General features: G+C 39.9%; 1 protein-coding gene across 1 annotated transcript; it reads right to left on the bottom strand.

Annotated features, from left to right (window-relative positions):
- Positions 1–2,099: 2,099 nt before the first annotated feature.
- Positions 2,100–20,648, bottom strand: LOC101923650 (cysteine-rich venom protein TEL1). Its single transcript, XM_027789200.2, has 8 exons — positions 11,808–20,648; positions 8,818–8,879; positions 7,408–7,527; positions 6,849–6,936; positions 5,586–5,731; positions 4,751–4,845; positions 3,133–3,221; positions 2,100–2,215 (listed from the first exon to the last, which is right to left on the bottom strand). Exons 1-8 carry the CDS (start codon positions 11,980–11,982, stop codon positions 2,205–2,207), a joined length of 786 nt encoding a protein of 261 aa, XP_027645001.1. The 5' UTR covers positions 11,983–20,648; the 3' UTR covers positions 2,100–2,204.
- Positions 20,649–21,135: the final 487 nt, after the last annotated feature.

A 21,135-nucleotide genomic window follows, 5' to 3' on the forward strand; every position in this document is an offset into this window, starting at 1 on the left:
TCCACTTATCGAAGGTATGTCCCTTTGGAGAGAAGAATAATATAAAATTCCTTGAAGCAAACAGGAGCAGGTTAATGTTTCTGTGGCACAGCACAGGACATCTTGGGGTTCCTGCTCTAAGGGTTGTTATATACCATTATAAATCTATTGATTGTTATTACCTCCCCATATCTTGCATCTCCTAAGTACCAGTTATCCATTTTATACTAAACTGCAATGGATTAAAATCCCTGCATATTTCTTAGCACAGAATCATCTCTTCATGTTTCTTGGAAGTAATCTGGGAACCTAGAACTTGTTTTTGTCCAAGAAAATGACCTAAATATGCTTGTGGCAAGGATCTGACCCACCTTTACCCAAGAAAAATGTTCAGTGAGGGCTTTCCATCCATTGGCAAAAGCTGTCTTCAGCTGTGATCGTAACTTGTGGCTGGCAAAGGTCACGGACATGACATGCAAGAGCTGTGCAATTAGCTCTGGATGGTGGTACTGGCCGCCTGTGCAGACATCTAACCACATTGCCAGATGCCTTTGTGTCTGCCCCCTGCACAGGAGATGTGTGTGTTCAGCAGCTTGTATGTGCCATGTCTTATTATTTTCATCTGAACTGCATCTCCCTAGTTTGCAAATGTCATCCGCAGCTTTGTCGAACATACTACCAAAGCCAAAACAACATCCACTCGTCTGAGTCACTCACTGAAGAAAGTTTGGTTTGGCAAGATCAGCTCAGGACAAATCCATTATGGTATTTTTCTACTCTACTGATTAAAAAATGTCAGGTAAACAATTTGCTCCACTGTCTTCCTGGATATCTAAATCAGACTTATTGACCTTTAGTTCCCTGTGTCCTCATGGATAAGATAGATGTGTGAGGGCTAATTTTGACTTCATTACATTACTTCTTTCCTCTTGTGTGTGACTGAGAAATTAATTCTTGAGGTATGGTTTATGACAGCAGGGAAGAGATTTCTAGACCCATGGACTTTTACAGGAGTGGGGGTAACAGGTCTATCCATTTCCTTAATGGTAACTTTGGAAGAGCTATTGCATCATCATTCTTACCTGGACCTCTGCTATTTACTTAAGAGTGCAGTAAGCCACATCCCAGTACTCACATCTATGTCCTGGCATTGCTTAATTTACTAGTAAGGATATACTCAAATGAGAAGGCTGTATATCAGGGAGGGAAAAAGTGGTGGAGATGAATGAGAAAAAAATAACCCCAACAATATGCACTTTGAATAGTGAATCCAGGCTTTTATACTTAATGCTCATCTTTCATGCTAGAAGCAATGCCACTGAAATGAATGATTTAGAAATGTGTGTTGAAATTGCCAATGAACTGAATGAGTCAGAAATGTGTGCTGAAGTTATTTTGTGCCAAAGACTCTGGGACTGAGAATTTTAATTATGACAGCAGCTTCCTTACTAAAAGAGGACTGGAATGCGAAACCATTGCCAGGTGAGACTAAAATAACATTTAGTCCCACTACTGACTTCACAGAAGAACACCTGCTTCCCAAAGGTCACAGAAGTGGATACCGCATGTTGTTTATGCTAAAGTTCATTTCTGTCTGAAAGAGTCTGAAGGAACTGTATTTGCCTAGGAAATCTTCAGTTTCTCATATGGACTGTTTCTGCGTATCCTGCTAATGAATCAGGCTCCCTTCAAGACCTAATGCTAATAAAGTCACAAAGTTGGTGAAAGTTTAGTGAACTGTATTTCATGGTGATAAGAAAGAATGAAAATCACAGTGAAGTGGTCAGTGAAAAATGTGTAACTAAATGATTGATAGAGCAAACCCAGATATTTAAGAAATAATTTTGCAAGACTTGTGTTAAAAGTAAAGTTCTGAAATGCAAATACCTCTCCCCTTAGCTATGTTTTAGTATGAATTAAGCCCTTTTCTCAGTCAGTTGTTCTTCATTAGAAGGCAGATTTGGTTACCTGTATTTATGCTAAGTGCAATCTTATACTATCGGCAAAATTATTAATTTAAATTAAATTTAAATTAAATTGAGGCAGGGTTGAGTCTATTTTTGGGAAAAAAGTCACTGAGGAGATGGATGTCCAGGAAGGGAAAAGCTGCACCTTTTATCTTATTTCAGTTTTGCATTGGCAGGAAGCAGGGCAGTGAACTTGATGAAGCTATGGGAAATCCAGGAGACTATGCCAAGGTAGTTGGAATAAACGTCTTCAAACTTTCAAAGCTTGGCTGAAAAATAATTGAAACACAATATTAATATTAAATGGGAATTGAAAATGCACGATGTTTCCTTTCAGAATATTTTTTTCATCAGTATTTCTTTTCTCTCAAATTTTTTTCCTCTTTGTTGCCATTTACTCCATAGCAGCATCCAAAACCTTTGATCACCCAGACAAAAATCTCTAACTCTTTCAAAGAGATTTCTCACTGAATTTGCAAGGTGGTCTGAAGGTTTATTCCTTTATTCAACAGCCTGTTATGACAATTAGGTTAATTCCGTAACAGAAGATTGAAAGTAAATCTTGCATTATGAGACTCAGCCCATATGCTTTTCTGTCAGAATTCTTAAAATTCAGATTTGCTACTTGGTCTTATCAGGTGTGTTGCTACTTCTACTTGATCAGTCACCTTTGTTTAATGGAAGAAGAAGAAAAAAAGATAAAAGAGTCCCCTCCTTCCCTGGCATATCCTAGATTCAAAGATGACAATTGCCTCTCCTGGTATGGCTCATATTTTGTGCTACCATTAGTATAAACATACACTTGACCTCACTTGCAGCCAACGTGTCTTCTTACACTAGGAAGTATTCATGAGAGTTTCCATATGGAAACCCAGACATTATCATCTTTGATGAAGATATCTAGGGCATATCTTGATCCATGAATTGGAGGGTATCAGCATCCCAATGCACACTAACCACTGTCTAACATTTGCCCACACTTAGCACAGATTCCTTCTTTAGTTTCACTCCACAAGTCATCCCACCTAGGTAAAGCACCTAGCACAGTGAAGCATGGGTCTGTAATAGCACTTTTGGCCCTGTATTTGAACAAATAATTTCAAAACTTTTCCAATTGCATAAACAGATCGGTATTTTTAAAAGCATCAACTTTACCCAAGTCACAAAAAAAATGTTTAAAACTTACTGCATAATCCATTGTCACAAGCATCAGGGCAATCACCACAGGGTTCTCCTTCTTTGTAGGGTGTCGGGATTGAACTTCGTATATTCCCCCTGAAACATCAACATTACCAACATAAACTATAATGTCACTATAACATGTCTGAGAATAATATACAGATGCATACCTATAGTAATTTACACTCAGTCTTTGGCTATATGTGAACTTTTATATATATGTGTGGGATTTCTCTGGAAAGGTTAGGGCGGGGGGGGGGGGGGGGATATGACAGGATTTGCAGGGGGGATTTGCAGGGGGTGCTTCTGTAAGAACCCACCAGAAGCTGCCCCTGTTTCAGACAGAGCCAGTGCCAGCCAGCTCCAGGTTGGACCTGCTGCTGCCCAAAGATGAGCCCATCAGCTCTGAAGCCACCAAGATGAGTGCAGAAGAAGGCAGGAGGTGTTCAAGGTGCCGGAGCAGAGATTCCCTGATTCCCTGACAGCCCATGGTGAGGACCATGGTGAGGCAGGCTGTGCCTCTCAGCCTGTGGAGCAGATATCCACCCTTAAGCCCATGGAGGATCCCATGCAGGATCCATGCTGCCTGAAGGAGGCTGTGACCCCATGGAAAGCCTGTGCTGGAGCAGGCTCCCGGCAGGACCTGTGACCTGGTGGGGGACCCACGCTAGAGCAGTCTGTTCCTGGAGGGCTGCACCCCATGGAAAGAACCCACGGTGGAGCAGTTCATGAGCAGCAGCTGGTGGGAAGGACACACACTGAAGTTTGTTAAGGACTGTCTCCCATGGGTGGAACCCCATTCTGGAGCAGAAGAAGAACATGAGGAGGAAGGAACGGTGCAGACAAGGTACAATGAACGGACAGCAAGCTCCATCCCCATCCCCCTGTACTGCCTGGGGGGAGGAAGGTGAGAAACTCTGAGTGAAGTTAAGCTTGGGAAGAAGGGAGGGGTGGGCATAAGGTGGGCTTAGATTTTTTTTTCTCATTATCCTAATCTGTTTGATTGATAATAAATTAAGTTTATTTCCTCAAGTCGAGCCTGTTTTGCCTGTGACAGTAAATAGTAAGTGACCTCCCTGTCCTTACCTTGACCCACGAGCTTTTTGTCATATATTTTCTCCCTATCTTCTTGGGGAGGGAGAGTGATCAAGTGGCCACTGGCAGTCAGCCAAGGTCAACCCACCACAACATATTGCAATGTGAATGTGAATATGAAAGTAAATTTTAGGTAGTTTATGAAATCATCACTCTGCCTCAAAATTCCCACTCAACCTTTTAGGTTTTAGTATTATTTATAGTCACAACTGTACTGTACACATTGATATGCCTTTCTGAACCAAGATTTTAAGTAGAACATGGAAAATATTTGTGATTTATTACTATGAAAATCAGGATTTTTAAGCAAATGGTATTTAATCTGAAAATCAGTGTCACTTGCATGTGGTTTATGCTTTTGTTTCTTTGACAATTCTTTTGATGAGTATGTTTCTGTTGTCTCATATTCCTAATACATTCTTCAGACCTGTTCCTCAGCTATGGGTGATGTGTACTATTACAGATTTCACCATCTCCTGACTAATTTTGATAATGTAAAAAGAAGTTCCAGAATAAGAATTTATACGTACATGGGACAGTATTGGCAGACATAGAAGTATTTGTATCTACTGTTGGGACAGTAAGCGACAGCACATCCAATTTGGTAAGAATTGTACCAAACCATCTGTAGATATAAGAAAAAGAATCATGGGAGAATGAAAAATACTCATTTAAAAATCATTAAAGTACAATATGCATTACAGAAACATTTGCAACCAAGTTAAGGCACTTTATTTACACTTTAAAGTAAAATGCAAGTCCCACCTTGCTAGAAAAAAGTTTTTTCCCCCTGTTTTCACCTCTGATCCAAGGAACATTTAGGATATAATGATAATAATTTATCACACATTTATAAAACATTTGAGTTAAACTGTTTCAATTATGTATGTTTTCATTCCATTAAAAACTGTTGAAGAAGATGTAGGAATCATCATATAAAATTTTGCATCCTGTATTTTGTGCAGGTGAACAGAGGAGATTATCATAAACCATTATCCAACTGGAAACTCTCTGAGTCAATGGAAAGCTGAAGATTGTAACAAACCTATTTATATTTTCTCCCTGATAGTTAAACAACCCTATTCTTCCAGTGCCTGAGCAGCTGTCAGATGTTAAACAAGCAAATAAATTTCTTCCCTTTGTTTCTTCCTGAAGTTTTATAATATCAGTATCTTTACTCTCTACTCTGTAAGGACACTTAGCCTATTGTTTTCATTTTAATTCTGTTACTTTGAAAGTTTTCATCTTTTGTCAGAATAACTCTCATGTCTCGATTGTACTTGTTCCCTTTAAAGATAATCAGAGGGTAAAAGTTGCTTAGCTCAGCCTGAAATTCAGCCTGAAATATAAAAAAGCTGCATCTACCTGAGTGTAATGGCCGATGACAGCACCTGGTGTTTTTGCTCCAGTTCCGTATTTGAAATCTTCCTTCTCATCATACCAGGACTGAATAACATCTGGCCATGAGAAAGGGGCAGATGACATGAAGAGATTTTCACCACACTGTGTAGCTGAAAAAAGAAAGGTATCGAGAAATACATAAAAGATACACTTGTGAGAAAAAGACAGTAAAATGTGGTATGTTTTCCATGGAAGTCCTCATCCTAGATTGGACAGCAGAGTGGTTTTGTTCCCAGTTCAGGGACATCACCTTTTGTCAATACTGAAGTTGTCACTGGACAAGTTTGCAGCATGGCCAGCCTGTTTGGCTGGTAGTCTGTTTGTTGCCATACCCTCTGCATCTCTGTAGCTACACCTGCATACGTGCACCACAGATTCATGAGTGTAATTTTGCTCTTTAGAAGTTAGCAACCTAGTAATTATTCAGGTCACAGCTCAGTAGTCTTGGGAAAATCCAAATAATTCAAAGCTTACTTCTGGTACACAAGAAGGTGTCTACACTGTCTTCACTTACTGTTTTATCCCGGTCCAACCCTACTGTGTACACATTAGTTCTCACCTGGGATTCAGCTCAGCAAGAAGCAGAGGATTTGGCTTTTAGGCAGACAGTATGGGGACTGAAGGACAGTCCACATCTTTGTACAGCATAGACAGAAGTCAGTCAACAACACATCAGGCACTGATCATGGCTATTTTTAACATAGCATAGCTGTAATTTCAATATCCAGTGACTGAAGTGTTTATATGAGTCTCTGAGATAGTTATAGGTTGCAAGCTGCCGGGGGACTTAAAACCTATGAGTCTTAGAAATTATGCTTAGTACCACCAGATGGTTTTGGACCTTCACCCTTTTCCCATTCCTTCCCAGACAGTTTCATCCAGCACATGCAAGATGGTTTCTGCAGCTAACTGGGTCTTGATTCTCTTCTTTCTGATGGATATTTTGAGAGAATGTGCTTTCTCACTATGATTTTTTTTTCCCCCACCTACTGAAGAAAATGGGATACATCTATGTAAAACTGATACAATTGGGATAAGAATGGGATTAAACTTTTCTTACTTACTGGACAAATTTATATCTAGATTTTTGCCATTGTCTCATGCACCAACAAAATCACATTGAATATAAATGGCATCTCAAAGAAACCCCACCAAACCCCAACAACTGAACCAGTCACATCAGTGACATGTATGACATCATTCAGTTAGCACTCATGCTTCACTTACTGGTTCTCCTCATGCTAGCGGGACTGTGACTTAAAGTACATTGATTGGCCCATTCTTGGGCATTCGTTGCAGCTGGAGGACACCATGCCTTAATGAAAAAAGAAAATAGAAGTAATTCAGATGTGTACTAATTAATAACCCCTCCTGAAGGAAAATTTTGAAATTATGCTTCAAATCAGAAAAAAAAAATAAAAATCCTTTTCTTCCCCTTTTTTTGGGGGCAGGGAAAGTAGGAACAAAATCACTATGCACCCAAGAGAATAGAAACTGTAAAGACTGATGAATAATGCATAAGAAAGAAATGCACCATGCCATGGCTTCTCCTTTTCTTTTTCCTCCAGAAGAAAAAGACATTATTGTTCATACACCAGAGAAGTTTCCAGACTTTTTTTTCCACCTACCCAGTTTTAAGTTTCTCTTGGTGCTGGCCACGCTCAACCCTTAGGAAATGTCTGGAGAGTGAATTTGAGGCTACATAAAATAATGTGGCCTTGCATACAGTCCTGTATCTCTCAGAGTCCTTTACACATTAAAAATATATTTACAGCATGCAACTTACCATCTTCAACATGTTGCTAGCAGTTGGTTTCACTCCTCTCCTGAGGGCATTATGTCTGTCAACAATCAGCTTTTGCTGATCTGCTTTGCTAGTTGACAAAGCATCCAGACCTTCAGGTTCCTAAATTGCAAGAACATGTTATATTTCTTTTTAATTATAATGTAACTAAATCCTGTATCCTGTCTAGGAAATATTAAAATACCAAGATGCTGCTATCAGCCAAAGAGAGAATCCTCGTGGTGGAGGAGGTACTGTGAGATGCTTTATCTCCTAAGCGTCGCTAGGGGTGCTTCTATGTGAAGTAGCACTTTCAGTGGTTTCACAGTGTAGAGGTTAACACTAATAACACTAGCTCCTGTGTCATATCTGCCAACCTTCTGTGATGGCTGAGATATCCTGGAATGCCTCGTGTGCCTGTAGACTCTTAAATTTAGGCAACTGAATCAGACTGATTTTACTATTATCATAATTTCCTTCATGAGATTTTGAGGAAACAGGATCTAAGAATCATCTGAAGACATGAATGTGCTTAACTTGTGTTCCCCTTCTTCAGTATTTTAAACATGCCTATCAATGTTTTTTATTCTAGGAACCTGTTGTTTAATCACAAGATCATAACAGACCTCTTGTGGTACTTCATCAGGACATCCCACTGAACAAAAAAAGTGCAACTGTTTTTCATGCCATAGATTTTCTTCCACTCCTGCCAAAACTGACAGCATTTTCCAAACTCTTGTTGTGTTTTCTCATTAAAACACATCCATGTGAAGAACTGAGCCTTCTCTTTATGACCATTCTCACTAGTCTTCTAGACTGAAGTATGGAGAGCAGAAATTGAGTAATTAAGGGGAAAATGTAATCAAGCCTTTGGTCACAGTAGTTTTTCTGAAGTAGAAGTAGCAAACTTCAAACTTCACACTAAGTATGGGTTGGGAGGAACTACTTTAAGTGTGTGTTGAGTATGTTAGTTCATTTAACTGTTTGAGGGAAATCGGTGATACATGTGGAGAGGATGGGACTGTGCACAAACGGAGAGGCACATAGCTCAAGGATCTGTCGGACTAGAAAGGGAGAGTAGTAGGCAAGTGCTGCCTGTAAAACTGTGGGGAATTAGTAGGAAGGGAGATCCAGATTACTGGATGTGTCTATGGAAGCTTCTGGAAAACATAGCTATCTCTGACCTAACTCATAAGTAACACTGAGTCTAGAGACAGTTTAGTGTGCAAGTGTGGAACCAATCTACTGCTTTGAAGTTAAACAAACTTCAAGGATAAATGCTTTCCAGATCCTAGACATCTACTCAGACTCTTTCTGCATGTGATCGGTGCACAGGGGAAAACCAATATTCAGTTAGACCACAAGTGCCTCGGGTCCCACCCCCGTTTTCCGAGTACAAATTGTGGATCCTACCTCTCCAATGGACGGAGGCAGCACAGCTGCGAGACACAGAAATACCACTGGCAGAATCATCTCTGAAAAGAGGAGAGGGAGGATTTCATTTATTTTTTTGTGAAGCTTTCGATTCTCTGAATATATAATGCCTCTTTCTCCTGTGTATTTCCTGGTTGTTTCTTGAGTAGCAAGGTAATGTTTACTTTCTTTCCTCCTTCTCTCCTCCTCCCATTTTTAGTAGTAAAAAAATAAAATTCATTCCCCCTCTGCATTTCCAAGTTTCTATGAATCAACTGCTTTGTCCATCTCATGCTCCCTGCTGTAATCCTGTCCAAATACCTTTACCTGCATTCACAGTACAGAAGGACATTCATGCTTCCCTTCCTCTAGGAAACCTTCTGCTCCTTCCCACCCTGTGGAATGGCTGGGGAGGGATGCTGCTTTTAGCTTGTTTGTGTCTGTGTTAGTCTGACGCTTCCGCTACTCCCTGTTGCTGGCTTTGACTGGACTGCGTTGGTTAAAAGGGAATTAGACACTCAGCCCAGATGCAGACCTCTACACTTAGGTCTCCGAGTCAGGATTCAAAACCCTTAACAACCAGCACAGCAGAGCCTTGCACGAGCTGAAGCAGAACTGCCTGGACCAGAAATGGACCAGCGCTGGCTTCCTGGGAAAGATTTGTTTCAGAAAGCTTTTCTGGTTTTTATTTTTTCAAAGACGGCTCTTAATTATATTACAGGTAGCGTGAAAGAACAGCAGAAATGAGAGCCTTCTCTCATGGAAGAAGCAAGCACCAGAGGCTGGACTCTAAGGCTCTGCTTGCTCAGGAGGCTCCAAGCCCCATACCATCCCACTGCAATGATCCGGGAGGTCACGTAAGTCACTTCAGTGTTCAGGTGTCTGATTGCAATCAGTCATAGGAGTTATGTTCATCTGTTTTCTCCTTAGTTACCTTGGGCAGGCAAGCAGGTGACTAGGGGGAAATTTACTTATTTTGGCATTTTTCCCAGCTTCCCACTCCCAGGGAATTTATGGGCACATTACCGCAGAGATATATTATTAGCCTAAGTTACTTGTTTTTGAGGGACTGCTGGTTTTAGTTTTAATTTATTCTTGGGGAAATGCCAATAGGCTTTGCTGATCTTTTCATATTCAGCAAAGCCACTTTACCTCGAGGCAACCAGCTTATATAAAACACAAGGTGCTCCGGCTCGTGGAGTACGTGTGGGTAAGAAAAACTCTGCTTTTTCAAATGGTACAGCAAGGCCCATTTTCCTCACTCGCTTGCTCACATTGCTTTGGGCAACCCACAGTCCCCAGCCTGTAGGCAGGGACACGGCTACAACCCTACTAAAGAGCTAAGCCCGTTGAAGTGGGCTGTGGCTGTGGGCAGCTGTTGCTTAGAGGCCAAAAAACTGGGCAAACTGGCCACATCGGTACAATTAAACTCTCACAGCCTTCAAAATAGGGTGGCTTATTCTAAGCACTTGTAGTTGAGGAAAGACCTAGTTGATCCAGGAGAAAAACACACTGGTAATTAACAGTAGAAGTCATTGATTTCCTTTTCTTAGTATTACGTTGCATCACTTAAGTTTAATTTTGACATCACCTATGCCTCCTTGGAGTACTTTATGGTCACAGAAGTCTTTTCTTACTAACTTTTCTACCACTAATTTCTCAGAGATGTTACAAAACTTCACAGCGTGTATGACCTAGGTGTTTAGCAATATAAGATTATACTCCAAATAGCATGAAAAAATCTTAATTCACTTAATTTCTAACTAGAAAGTACGTAGAGGTGGTGGTTTATTTTTTTTAGCTGTACCCAAGTTACAAGCAAAAATACGTCTTTTGAGTGCAAAATGTGATGATATGCAAATAGAAAACAACCTTTTTTGCACCTGTAACATGTTAAACCAAATTCTTTGTTTTAAAGGAAAAATAACTCTTTATTGAAATTGTGAAGCTTTCTATTTTGGAAACCAAACTGAAAAATCTAACTTAAAGACATGGGCAAAGTATTCATTCACTGTAATATTTTCTATGAATTAACTTAAAATTAAATTTAATTGGTAATGTAATACATGATATAAGTTTCAAAATGCCATTGGAATGCTTTTTAAGACCCAGTGGGTTTCCTGCTCAAAGATATTAACATACTTTTGGCAATTCCACTGATTTCAACCAAATGCTTATGGTTTATGAGATGTAAATTTAATTGCTCTGCATTAATTTCTAGGCACTGGTCCTAAAATCAGTCTCTCTGTCCCCCTCCCCTGTTCCCCCTCAATCAACATAAATCAGGACACGTGCCAAGTCATACTGACTTTCCTGCAACTCCATCTGTGTACAGGGATCTGCCACTGAAAGATGGTGCTTTAGCATCCCTAGTTTGTATGAGTTTAGCAAACTTGTGTGAATATGTTTTTCCCATCTCTCCTCCTAAAAACAGATAAAAAAAGGTGTATCCTAAATTATTCATACAATTGAGTATCTATTACAAAAGAACATCCCTGTTATTGTTATCCTTGAAAAAGACCTAAAGGGGAATAATAGAAAGTGTCATTGCACTTCTATAGCATTGTTGCACAATGTCCTTTTTATCAGCCCCCTTGCACAAGAGTGGGAAGTTGCACAAGGTGGTAATTTCCCCACTCTGAAAATAGGTGGTGATAGCTACATACAGCAACAGAATATACTGAACTGAATATATATCCAATTCAATATGTTCTGTCTGTCTCTGTCTCTTTCTCTATGTACATATAATCTGCCAAGATACTACTTTCTTGCATACAGGCAGCTTTTTATCTGTTTTTGATTGTTCATCAATTTTCTCTCCCTTTTTTCATCTTGTGTTACACCACTGCCTATGTAATCCTTATTTTTCACTGAATAAAATCCTCCTTCTGTGACTGTCTTAATTTGTTCAAGAAGTCTTTTGACACTAGGTTGAATTTTAATACATGAAAAAAATTGCAATACTTAAACGAAATCAATATAAATTGTACCTTTTGTTTCCAGGAAGATCAGATGTTTCTTCTGTCTTTCTTCAGGTGGTTGTGGAAATGACTGGTGTTCTTCACTGGAGGGTGATTTATAACTCTTCTGTTTCCTGATAGGACAAGGTGACTCAGCGTCACAGGTAATATAAAATTCAAATAGTGACCAGATAGAACCGTGCATTTGTCAAATGCACATTCTTCCAAGAAGAAGGTTGTTTGTTTGTGTTCCATTTTTATTTCCTCTTACTTCTGGTACTGGAAGAGATGAACTACACTGGAACGAGTTGTATATGCATTGCTCCTTGTATGTGAGTTTGCAGTCCATGCGAACCCCAGGTACAAGGGCTCACTGCTAGTGATTGACACATCCAGTTGTAGTAAGACTTGATCTTAATCTCCAGCAATGCAAATCAACTCAGCTGGCTACTGAGGTGTCTCCAGATTGATACTATCGTTACTAAGATGGAATCTTGCTTATTGATTTTTCCATGGGGCTAAAAAAAATCCCGGGCCAAGTTCCTCTTCATGTTATGGCTTCTTTACATCAATCCTGTAGTGTAAAAGTGAAAAAAAAAGAGACAAAGATACTTTTGTAATTACTACTTTTACCCAGTATTGGATAAAGATTAAAAGATTATCATATGCACTAACATTAAAGCATATATTTTTTTTGGCATTTCAGGCTGGGTGAGGTAAGATGAGAATGGGTGGAAATACTGCCAGATCAGGAGGGAATTTGTGTGCACATTGGCTGTTTCTGTCCACATTCAGTCTCAAGTAATTGCTGACGAGAGCAGTTGTCATTGTCTGCTTTTATATAAAATGTTGTTATTTTTCTATTTAAATTCAGGTCTTCCTTCCTCATGGTCACTCAAATCCTGCCCTAGTCCCTGGTGAAGTGTGCCTTCAGAATAATCTTTTGCTTTTCATTACCTGGGAAACCTGTTTATTGGCTCTACCAGACAAAATGGTAGTGGTATGATTTGTTGGTTTGTAATTACATGGAAAGGAGCATACTGTCAGCAAGTTTGGGGGTTAAACCAAATTGCAGGGAGCAGTTGATATGCTAGATTATAAGGATGAATGAATCTCAAAAAGATGAAGAAATTACTTGATGGAAAAGATGTGAAAGTAAACAATTGGGAGAGACCAACTGTCCAAGGAGCAGCTCTAGCAAAAATTGTTTGAGGGTTGTTGGTAGACAACAAGTTGCGTATGACTCAGTGCTCCCTTGCAACAGTGAGGGCTAACCATGTACTGCACTGCGTTAGACATTGCGTAGTGCAAGTGCTGGGAAAGGTGATCACAGCCACTTTTTCAGTACTTCTGAAGCTGTCTGACTACTCTGTCCAGTTTTGGAACCCCCAGTACAAGAAAGACACTAACAAACTGCAGTAAGCCTAACAAAGGGCCACCATGATGGAAAGGGGAAAGGTGGGGATGGACTCTTTTACAACAGGGACATGAGGTAAGTGCCACAGATTGCTACCCTGACTAGATATAAATGAAAATAATTTTTACACTGAGGCTTGTTAAAGCACTGAAGTAGATTGACTAGGAGGTAGTTTTTGCTTACTTGGAGGTACTCAGAATTGGACAAGGTGCTGAGCAAACTTTAAAGTTGGCAATGCTTTGAACGTGGTGTTAGAACAGATGAGCTTCAGAGGTCCTGTATAACAAAAACTATTCTAAGGTTGTGTCATTTTTGTATTGTTTGCACTGGAAAGGCACCAAATGAGACTTGCCTTATTTCACTTGTTGACAGATATGACAGTTTAATTAGTTATAGTGGGAACCTCTAATTGTTAGAGGGACTAAGTGTTACCAGTATAATCGTTATAACCATTACTAAGAAAAAGATCGTATTCAGGCAATCACTGAGCTGTGGATCCTAAGATAAAGAGGATATCCTGTTATGCTCATGTCATTCGTCTCTCTGCTTTGTATACACGGAGATGTCTTGAATCAACTTCCCATGTAAGTGTAAGGCCTGTCTACAAACCCAAGTGAATGATTCAGAACAACAGCCTATCCTGTAATAACATTCCTGCGCAGAGATTCTGTCATGACATTTCGTAAATTGTTCCTATAGTTTATATCATAGAATCATAGAACAGCCCAGGTTGGAAGGGACCTCAAAAAAATCATCTGGATCAACAAAAGATCTTTGTCTGTGGGAAAGGGAACCTGGATGAGATTAGCAGCCTGTCCAAACACACCTTAAAAGCCTCCAGTGATGAGGACTCTACCATGTCCCTGGTGAGGTTGTTCCAGTGAATGATTGTTCTCACTATGAAAAACATATTTCTTATGTTGAGGTGAAACCTCTCCCAGTGCAACTTGGACCTGTTGCCTCCTGCCTTCTCTATGTGGCTCCTTGCGAAGAGACAGCCTCTGTCTTCTCTGTAGCAGCCCTTTAAGTCCTGGAATACTGTCATGAAGTCCTTCCTGAGCCTTGTCTTCTCCAGGGAGAAAAAACCTGACTTCTTCAGTCTTTCCTCAGAGGGTACATTGTCCAACCCCTCAACCATCTTTGTGTCCCTCCTTTGCCCCCTTTCCAATCTGTCCATGTCTTTCTTGAACTGTGGGTACCAGAACTGGACACCATACTCAAGGTGTGGACTGACAAGCAGTGAGTAGGGTGGGATGATGACAACTTTATCTCTGCTAGCTTCTGAGGTTGCAGCCCTGTGTCCAATTTGCCTTCGTTGCTGCACCAACATGCTGCTGACTCATGTTCATCTTGTTATCCTCAAGGACCTTCATGTCCCTTTCAGCAAGGCTACTCCCCAGCCACACAGATCCTAGCCTATACTGGGCTCTTTGGTTACGATACGACATCATAACTCTCAGAATGGGCATGGAGACCCAGTTCTTCCTGCTTGTTGACTTTAACTTGTATATAAAGCACTTCTACTAAAGCTTTTCTAGTGGGAGGACTGCCACTTCCCTCTGCACAGAGGACTTGACATCCTCACCCCCAAGATTCTGAAGCAAAACTAACTGCTAAAATGTGTTATCAGGGATGATAAAAGGTGGCTGTATCAAGTGTTTTTATTTTGACTGTCAAAAACATGCATTGCATAAACACAGGCTTAGAAACTACCTCTCTGGCTCTAGAGTTCAATCTCTTATTTGAACTATAGATTTATTTGAATGAAGCACTTCTAGTCTGAATTTCCATGCCTTCCATTTCTAGACTTTGGATCTTATTTACCTTCAAGTAAAATTTGCCCTTTTAAAGAAATCTCTTCTTGCTGGAGGCCTTAGTTATGTTGATCTCAGGGTCACAGAAGAGTTGAGGTTGCGATGGGACCTCTGGGGAACATGTAGCATAATCTTCCTGCTCAGAGCAGGGTCACATAGAACAGGCTGCTCAAGGCTGAGTCCAGTTGGGTTCTGAAAGGCTCCAGAGATGAACAACATCTCTGGCTAAGCTATTCTAGTGTTTGACCACCTTCACTGTAAAATAGTTTTTTTCTCAAGTTTAAATATAATTTCTTGCATTTCAGTTAGTTGCCACTGCCTCTCATCCTTTCCCTGGATATCACTGAGAAGATTATGGTTCCATTGCCTTTACACACTCCCATCAGATATTTTTACATACCTATAAGATCCACCCTAAGCTTTCTCTTCTCCAGGCTGAACAGACCCATTTCTCTCAGGCTTTCCTCATATGAGAGATGCTTCAGTACCTTTGTCATAGCATCTCTTCTCTGGAGTTGCTCCAATATGTTCATTTCTGTCTTGCACTGGGGAGCCCAGAACTGGATGCAGCTTCCCAGGCAGTGCTGAGTAGATGGGAAGGACCACCTGCCTTGACCTGCTGGCAACACTGCCTTCTGCAGCCCAGGATGCAGTTGGCCACCTTTGCCACAAAGGTACATTGTTGGCTCATATTCAGCTTGTATAGCAAGATGGCCAGGTCTTTGTAAATCTGATTTCCAGCCAGTTGGTCTCCTGCATGAACTGACGTATGGGGCTATTCTTCCTCAGGGGCAAACCCTGGTGTTTGCTTAAGCCTTTGCTTGACTTTGTAAGGTTGTAAGGTTCGTGATGGTCCGCTTCTGCATCCTGCTGAGGTCTCTGAATGGCAGCACAACCAGCTGGTGTGTGAGCCACTCTCCTCAGTTTTGTATCATGTGCAGACCCGCTGACAGTGTACTCTGTCCCATCACCCAGGTGATTAATGAGGATGGGTTATATTATTGGTCCCAGCACTAACCCTTGAGAGGAAACAACTGGGTTTTTAGTGATCTCTCCTTAGTTTATTCTGTACTGTTTTGTTCTCAGAATTAATTTTAGTATTACACTGAACTGAAATGCTTTGTTATCCCTAATCGGAAAATTTAGTATTAAGCATACTGTTAAAGTAAGATCTGACAGAAATGTAAATTCTTGAATGTTTAGTAATAGTTGATCTAATACCCTCCCCCACCCAAAAAAGCCTTATTTTTATGGTGATTTTCACTAAATTTGGGAAATTAAACTCTCTGATGTCATTGAAACTAGTTAGGCGCTTCTCCCCTGATAGCATATGGGAAAAAATGGACACTTCCAGGATGTGAATCATGTAATCCTGTATTACTTATCTAAAATATATTATATCCACAAAAGCTTACAAACATCTGTTTTACTTCATTTTCTCTAAACAAAGCCTAGAGCAACTAACTCAGCTCTAGACTTTATACTGAAGATGACTAAAGGATGGTGAAGTAAATCACATCCACTGAGGAAGCAAAGTGGTCACGCACACAGAAAACATGATTATCTAAACCTCACTTTTCTAGTAAATCACATGAAGTCTCAGGCATTTATAATGGGTCTGTATGACTGGCATTGCTAATATAAAGACTATTCCTAACCATGATTTTTTTTATCCCAGCTCCATCTCATTAATCATAAGCTACTTGTTTCTATTTTTCAGACATTTTCAGACCCTCTCTGTCTCCTGAAGTCATCTTTCACCCACTCTTCAGATCTGACCATGGCTTCCACAGCCCCTGGTTTTTGCTTTCACCTATTAGATAATAAATTTTCAGCATCTTTGGTTTTGTTATGGGAAAGTGGTTAGTAAACATTTGCAGAGCTATCTCTAGATCTTCCTTACTTTTATGCCTACAACATACTTCAGTGAGGTTAGCTAGTTCTAGTCTGTGGATATTGTCTTACAAATAGGTCAAAATAATTTTATTTTGTCCTTATAATCTCCATTTATAAACCCTGTTTATCTGTACCCCTCTTTTATCTTGTCTGGTAGATAGCTAGGAGGAAAAGCATCCATTTGTTCTCATTTGTACAGCATCTTCTAAAATGGTTTCTTGGCACAGAACAGGGTCCCAGAGGTTATCACAGTAAGAACAAAAAGCACTAATAAACTACATGAAGAATCATACTTCAGATTGCTCTCACCTGTCTATAGATGTCCAGATAATGCATAGCTAGCACAAAATAGGTCTCTGGAGTCCCTCAATAGTCATGAAAGTAGGTGACATCTTTCTTTTTTCCTACCATAGACAACTGTATTAAATAAATCAGCTTCTGAAAGTATTTTTCTGTTCTTGCTGGCTACAAAGAGAGCCTGACCTAATCTAGAAGCCACAGAAGCCTCCAAAACCTCACTCTGCAAAAAAAAATTCCCATATGTTAGAGGCAGTCTCCAAATATCTAGATGTTCCTGGTCTTGTTCCACTTCATGATTGTAGAAAGAATTAGATGCAGAAAGAATCAAATTTTTCCAGTAGAGGAAAAAATAGTTGTTTTCATGGATTAGGATTAATCTCAATTAAGTTTATTCATCTAAAAATTCATTTTTAGCCTTTAAAACGGCAGGTAGCCTCCACATTCATCTTACTTAGAGGCCAACCTTGCATGACATCCCTGTTCATGCATGAAAACAGACACCTGAATTACAAATGTCAAAACATTTGAGCGAGAAATTTCACCTTTCCAACCACACAATCTCTTCTGTTCAGCAGTCCTGCTTTACACATGGGTGGAGCTGTCTCATTTTCTGTTCGCCACAAGCAAAAACCCCAAATGCTCATCTGGAATTTCATGCCTGTTACGCAAATGGAACAGTCAATAGATGTATTGCTCCTAAAGCCCAAGGAGGCCTGCTGGCAGCTTTCCCACCGGTATTTTAGACATAATGGGCCACATTCTTTTCTTATGTTCCATATGACGAAAATGTCCTCAATTACTCAAGCATATAATTTTTTTTTATTACCCTGAACAAAAGTGTGTTCTTTCCTACATATCATCTGCATTTATCTCAGGGAGATAATTCCATTGTGAACAGTATAACCCCAGAACACCTGCTCGATTAAATATTTTGAGTCCATTATTGAGAGTCCAAACTGTATTAATAATCCTGAAAGAAACTTGATGCCTCAGCTTTTATTTCTGCCTCACTTTCGTGTTTCCGAAGGCCTCAGTTTTACCAGCAAACCGATAGAAATATTGTGCCATTAAGTACAACCTTTGCAGAACAGTATCCTGAAAGCTCCACTCTGCATTTCTAGGAACAGGCTGGTTGCAAAGGCAACTGCTGGGGCACAGTGCTTCCATCCTAAAGATGATACGGTTTCTTTCAAGGGCCAATGACTCTTTCTTCTCTCTCCATCACCCCTTCTGCAGACAGAGCACAATACCCAGGCTCTTCTGGAGGTCTTCCCAGAGTACTAAAGCCAGTAACTCTAAGCAAGCATGACTTAGAAGAAGGTTAAACAACTCCTTTATTTAGTGACGTCAAACTTCTACCATAGAAAATGCATTTAGCAACAGTACATTTACTTAGAAGGATTATGTTTCAAGGATCTATTTTATTAGGCAGTCACACAGGAAAATGCAACTAAAAATAAAACTAGATTTCCATAGTTTATCTGAAAGAAGTGTTTCCATGTTTAAGGTGAGATGTCACTTGTCACTATTTTAGTAATGTAACAAGGTTGTATACCAATATCCTTGTACCATATCATGCTTTTCTATAAGGCCTCATTTAGATCTTTGGTACAGTTAATTCCCAGCATGCCTGCTGTTATCAATCAGTTCCGATTAAAAAATGTCAAGAACCTGTTTGATGTCACAGAAGGGAACATCTGTGATAACTGTTTTGGGCCTGGAAAAGATGATAGAAAAGAAGCATTCTGTGAATTTTTATAAATGTCTGATATATACATTTCTTACCCTTTGTTGAACATGGGTCTTTTAAGGAAAGAGTACATCCATGGGTATGTTCCAAAATTCAGTACCTTCACCTAACGGTGCACTGGACTGGTGAGGCTCCCATTTCTCTTTTTCCAGAAGGGTTTTTTTAGGCACAGCCTAACCTTTAGCCTGATTAAACCCTGAGGTGGTCAAATGCAAGGGTCTGTTACAGACATAGCAAAATCTTGTGTTTAAGACTAGTAATGTACTTTATTATGAAGTAGACTTGGAATTCAAAAGTAACTCTATCAAGAAATCTGAGTGGAGAAAGATTTTGTGGCAAAACTATATTTCTGTTTTTCTATATCCCTGGATATGTTCATTTATCTCTCCATGACTCAGAGTAGAGAAGAAAATCCACTGGGCAAGGTCAGTTGTGTTCACAGTGCAAATTTGTTTTCCTCCAGCACCTGCAGTTCCCCAAGCATGCACATCAGAACAAATCTTCACGTCTTTTGGGCTGACTCAAGACAACTTGGCTAGAAATTCCATCACTGTTTCCCTGGCTGCAGTGGCATATGTGTTATCCATGAAGGACTCTGAAAACTAAAGTGTCACATCTCCTCTTACGGCCAAAGCCAGAGTGTCCACTCAGACTTGAAGCCCAGTATCTTGTTTACTATTTATTATGTCCTTCATCAACGTGTAGAGGATGGAGAAGGCTCCAAGAGCCAACAGAGCTTCTGTGGACCTTTTCAATATCTCCAGGAACACATGTAGGCCCTCGTTAATGGAAGTGCAGAATTGCACCCTGTGGCCTTTCACTGAAAGAGAAAAGCCCCAAATCTTTTTGAACTGTCTCCCACAAAAAGGCCTTGTCTTGATGCCATGAACAGGAAATGTTCAGGCATAAATTCATCACAGTTGGAGAATTTAACAATCATTTCTATGAATAATGTGCTTCCAGTTTTATTAAGAAACCCCAAAATCTTTGGGAATAATTTCTTTTCCTTCTACAGGTTAAAAACATATCCTGGTATCAAGTACCTGGACATGATTCCAGTTGGCTTCTAAAGTAGTATTGTATTCATTGTCACACTAAATTCTACACATATAAAGGTAATAAAAGCTGAATCTTTTTTTTTTTTCCCCCAGGTATTCTATGTTAATAGACATACGCAATACAGGAAACTTTATCTATCAACCTAAACAGCTAAAGAACCACTGTGCCAAAACTAAGTGTCATTACAATGTAAGAAAGAAAAACAGACAATGCTACTGAATCACGTAGTTTGTTTCTTCTAAAGAAGCAAGTATTGGCAGCCTATACATTATAGCTGTGGCTGCCCCTGGCATTAGTGGCTTATATAGTCACATCCCCTTTGAACTCACTTAAAAACAAGGTTTACTAAGAAAAATGGTGAAAAGTTCTGAATGAAAGAATATTACAAGGGCCATTAAGACCACATGCTCCAAGTCCTTTTGGTACCTGAAATGGAATTAATTTAAACAAACACAGCCACCTACATTTGAGCAAGACTCCTTTCAGAGACTTTGGAAATTAAAAGATATCTTTGGGACATGCTTCATCCCATCCTGAAGTTAACATCTACACAAAATCATACTGCATCCTAGAAGTACCTTTTTATCTTATGATTATTGAATGGTCATTTTTTTTAGTTCTTCCTTTTAAAAAAATATTTTTATTTAACTAATTAATGAAAGAGATACTAAAAGTTAGCCTTGTTAAGATACACAAGTGTAGCAGAAGCTGAGGGAAATGGGTGAAGGAAGGGACTAGCACATTCAAAGTTGGTGCACAACCCCTGGAGAGTTAAGTCTTTTCTGTTCTTTTCACAGGGAATTTCTGTAGCTTCTCTGGTTTGTGTGCCATGTCCCCTGGCTTCTTGCGCTGGGGAAAGACACATTTGAGAAGACAGTCTGAGAAAAAGTAGAATCCAGTCAGAGCCAGGGCAAGAAGAGAATGCCAAATGCTAAAGTGTGGAAGAGAAAGTGAACTCTGTTGTTAGATGAAGGCTGGGTTTGTGAAGGTTAAGAGGGACTTTTTCGTGCTCATGAGAAAGCAAAAAAGAAGGACCATAGGGGCGGAAGAGAAGTGAGAATGTTCAGTACTGTTGGGTTGTAACTGTGATTGTTATCTCTCTGGCAAGAACCCCTGAGGATT

The sequence above is a fragment of the Falco peregrinus genome, chromosome 7 (genome assembly GCF_023634155.1).
Source record: "Falco peregrinus isolate bFalPer1 chromosome 7, bFalPer1.pri, whole genome shotgun sequence".
Classification (NCBI taxonomy): Eukaryota; Metazoa; Chordata; class Aves; order Falconiformes; family Falconidae; genus Falco; species Falco peregrinus.

Coding starts and splice junctions, on each gene's coding strand:
- LOC101923650 (XM_027789200.2), bottom strand. CDS start 11,982: ATGCACGGTTCTATCTGGTCACTATTTGAATTTTATATTACCTGTGAC. Junction 7,528..8,817: donor TGCCTCCGTCCATTGGAGAG/GTAGGATCCACA, acceptor CTTGCAATTTAG/GAACCTGAAGGTCTGGATGC. Junction 6,937..7,407: donor CTAGCAACATGTTGAAGATG/GTAAGTTGCATG, acceptor TTTTTCATTAAG/GCATGGTGTCCTCCAGCTGC.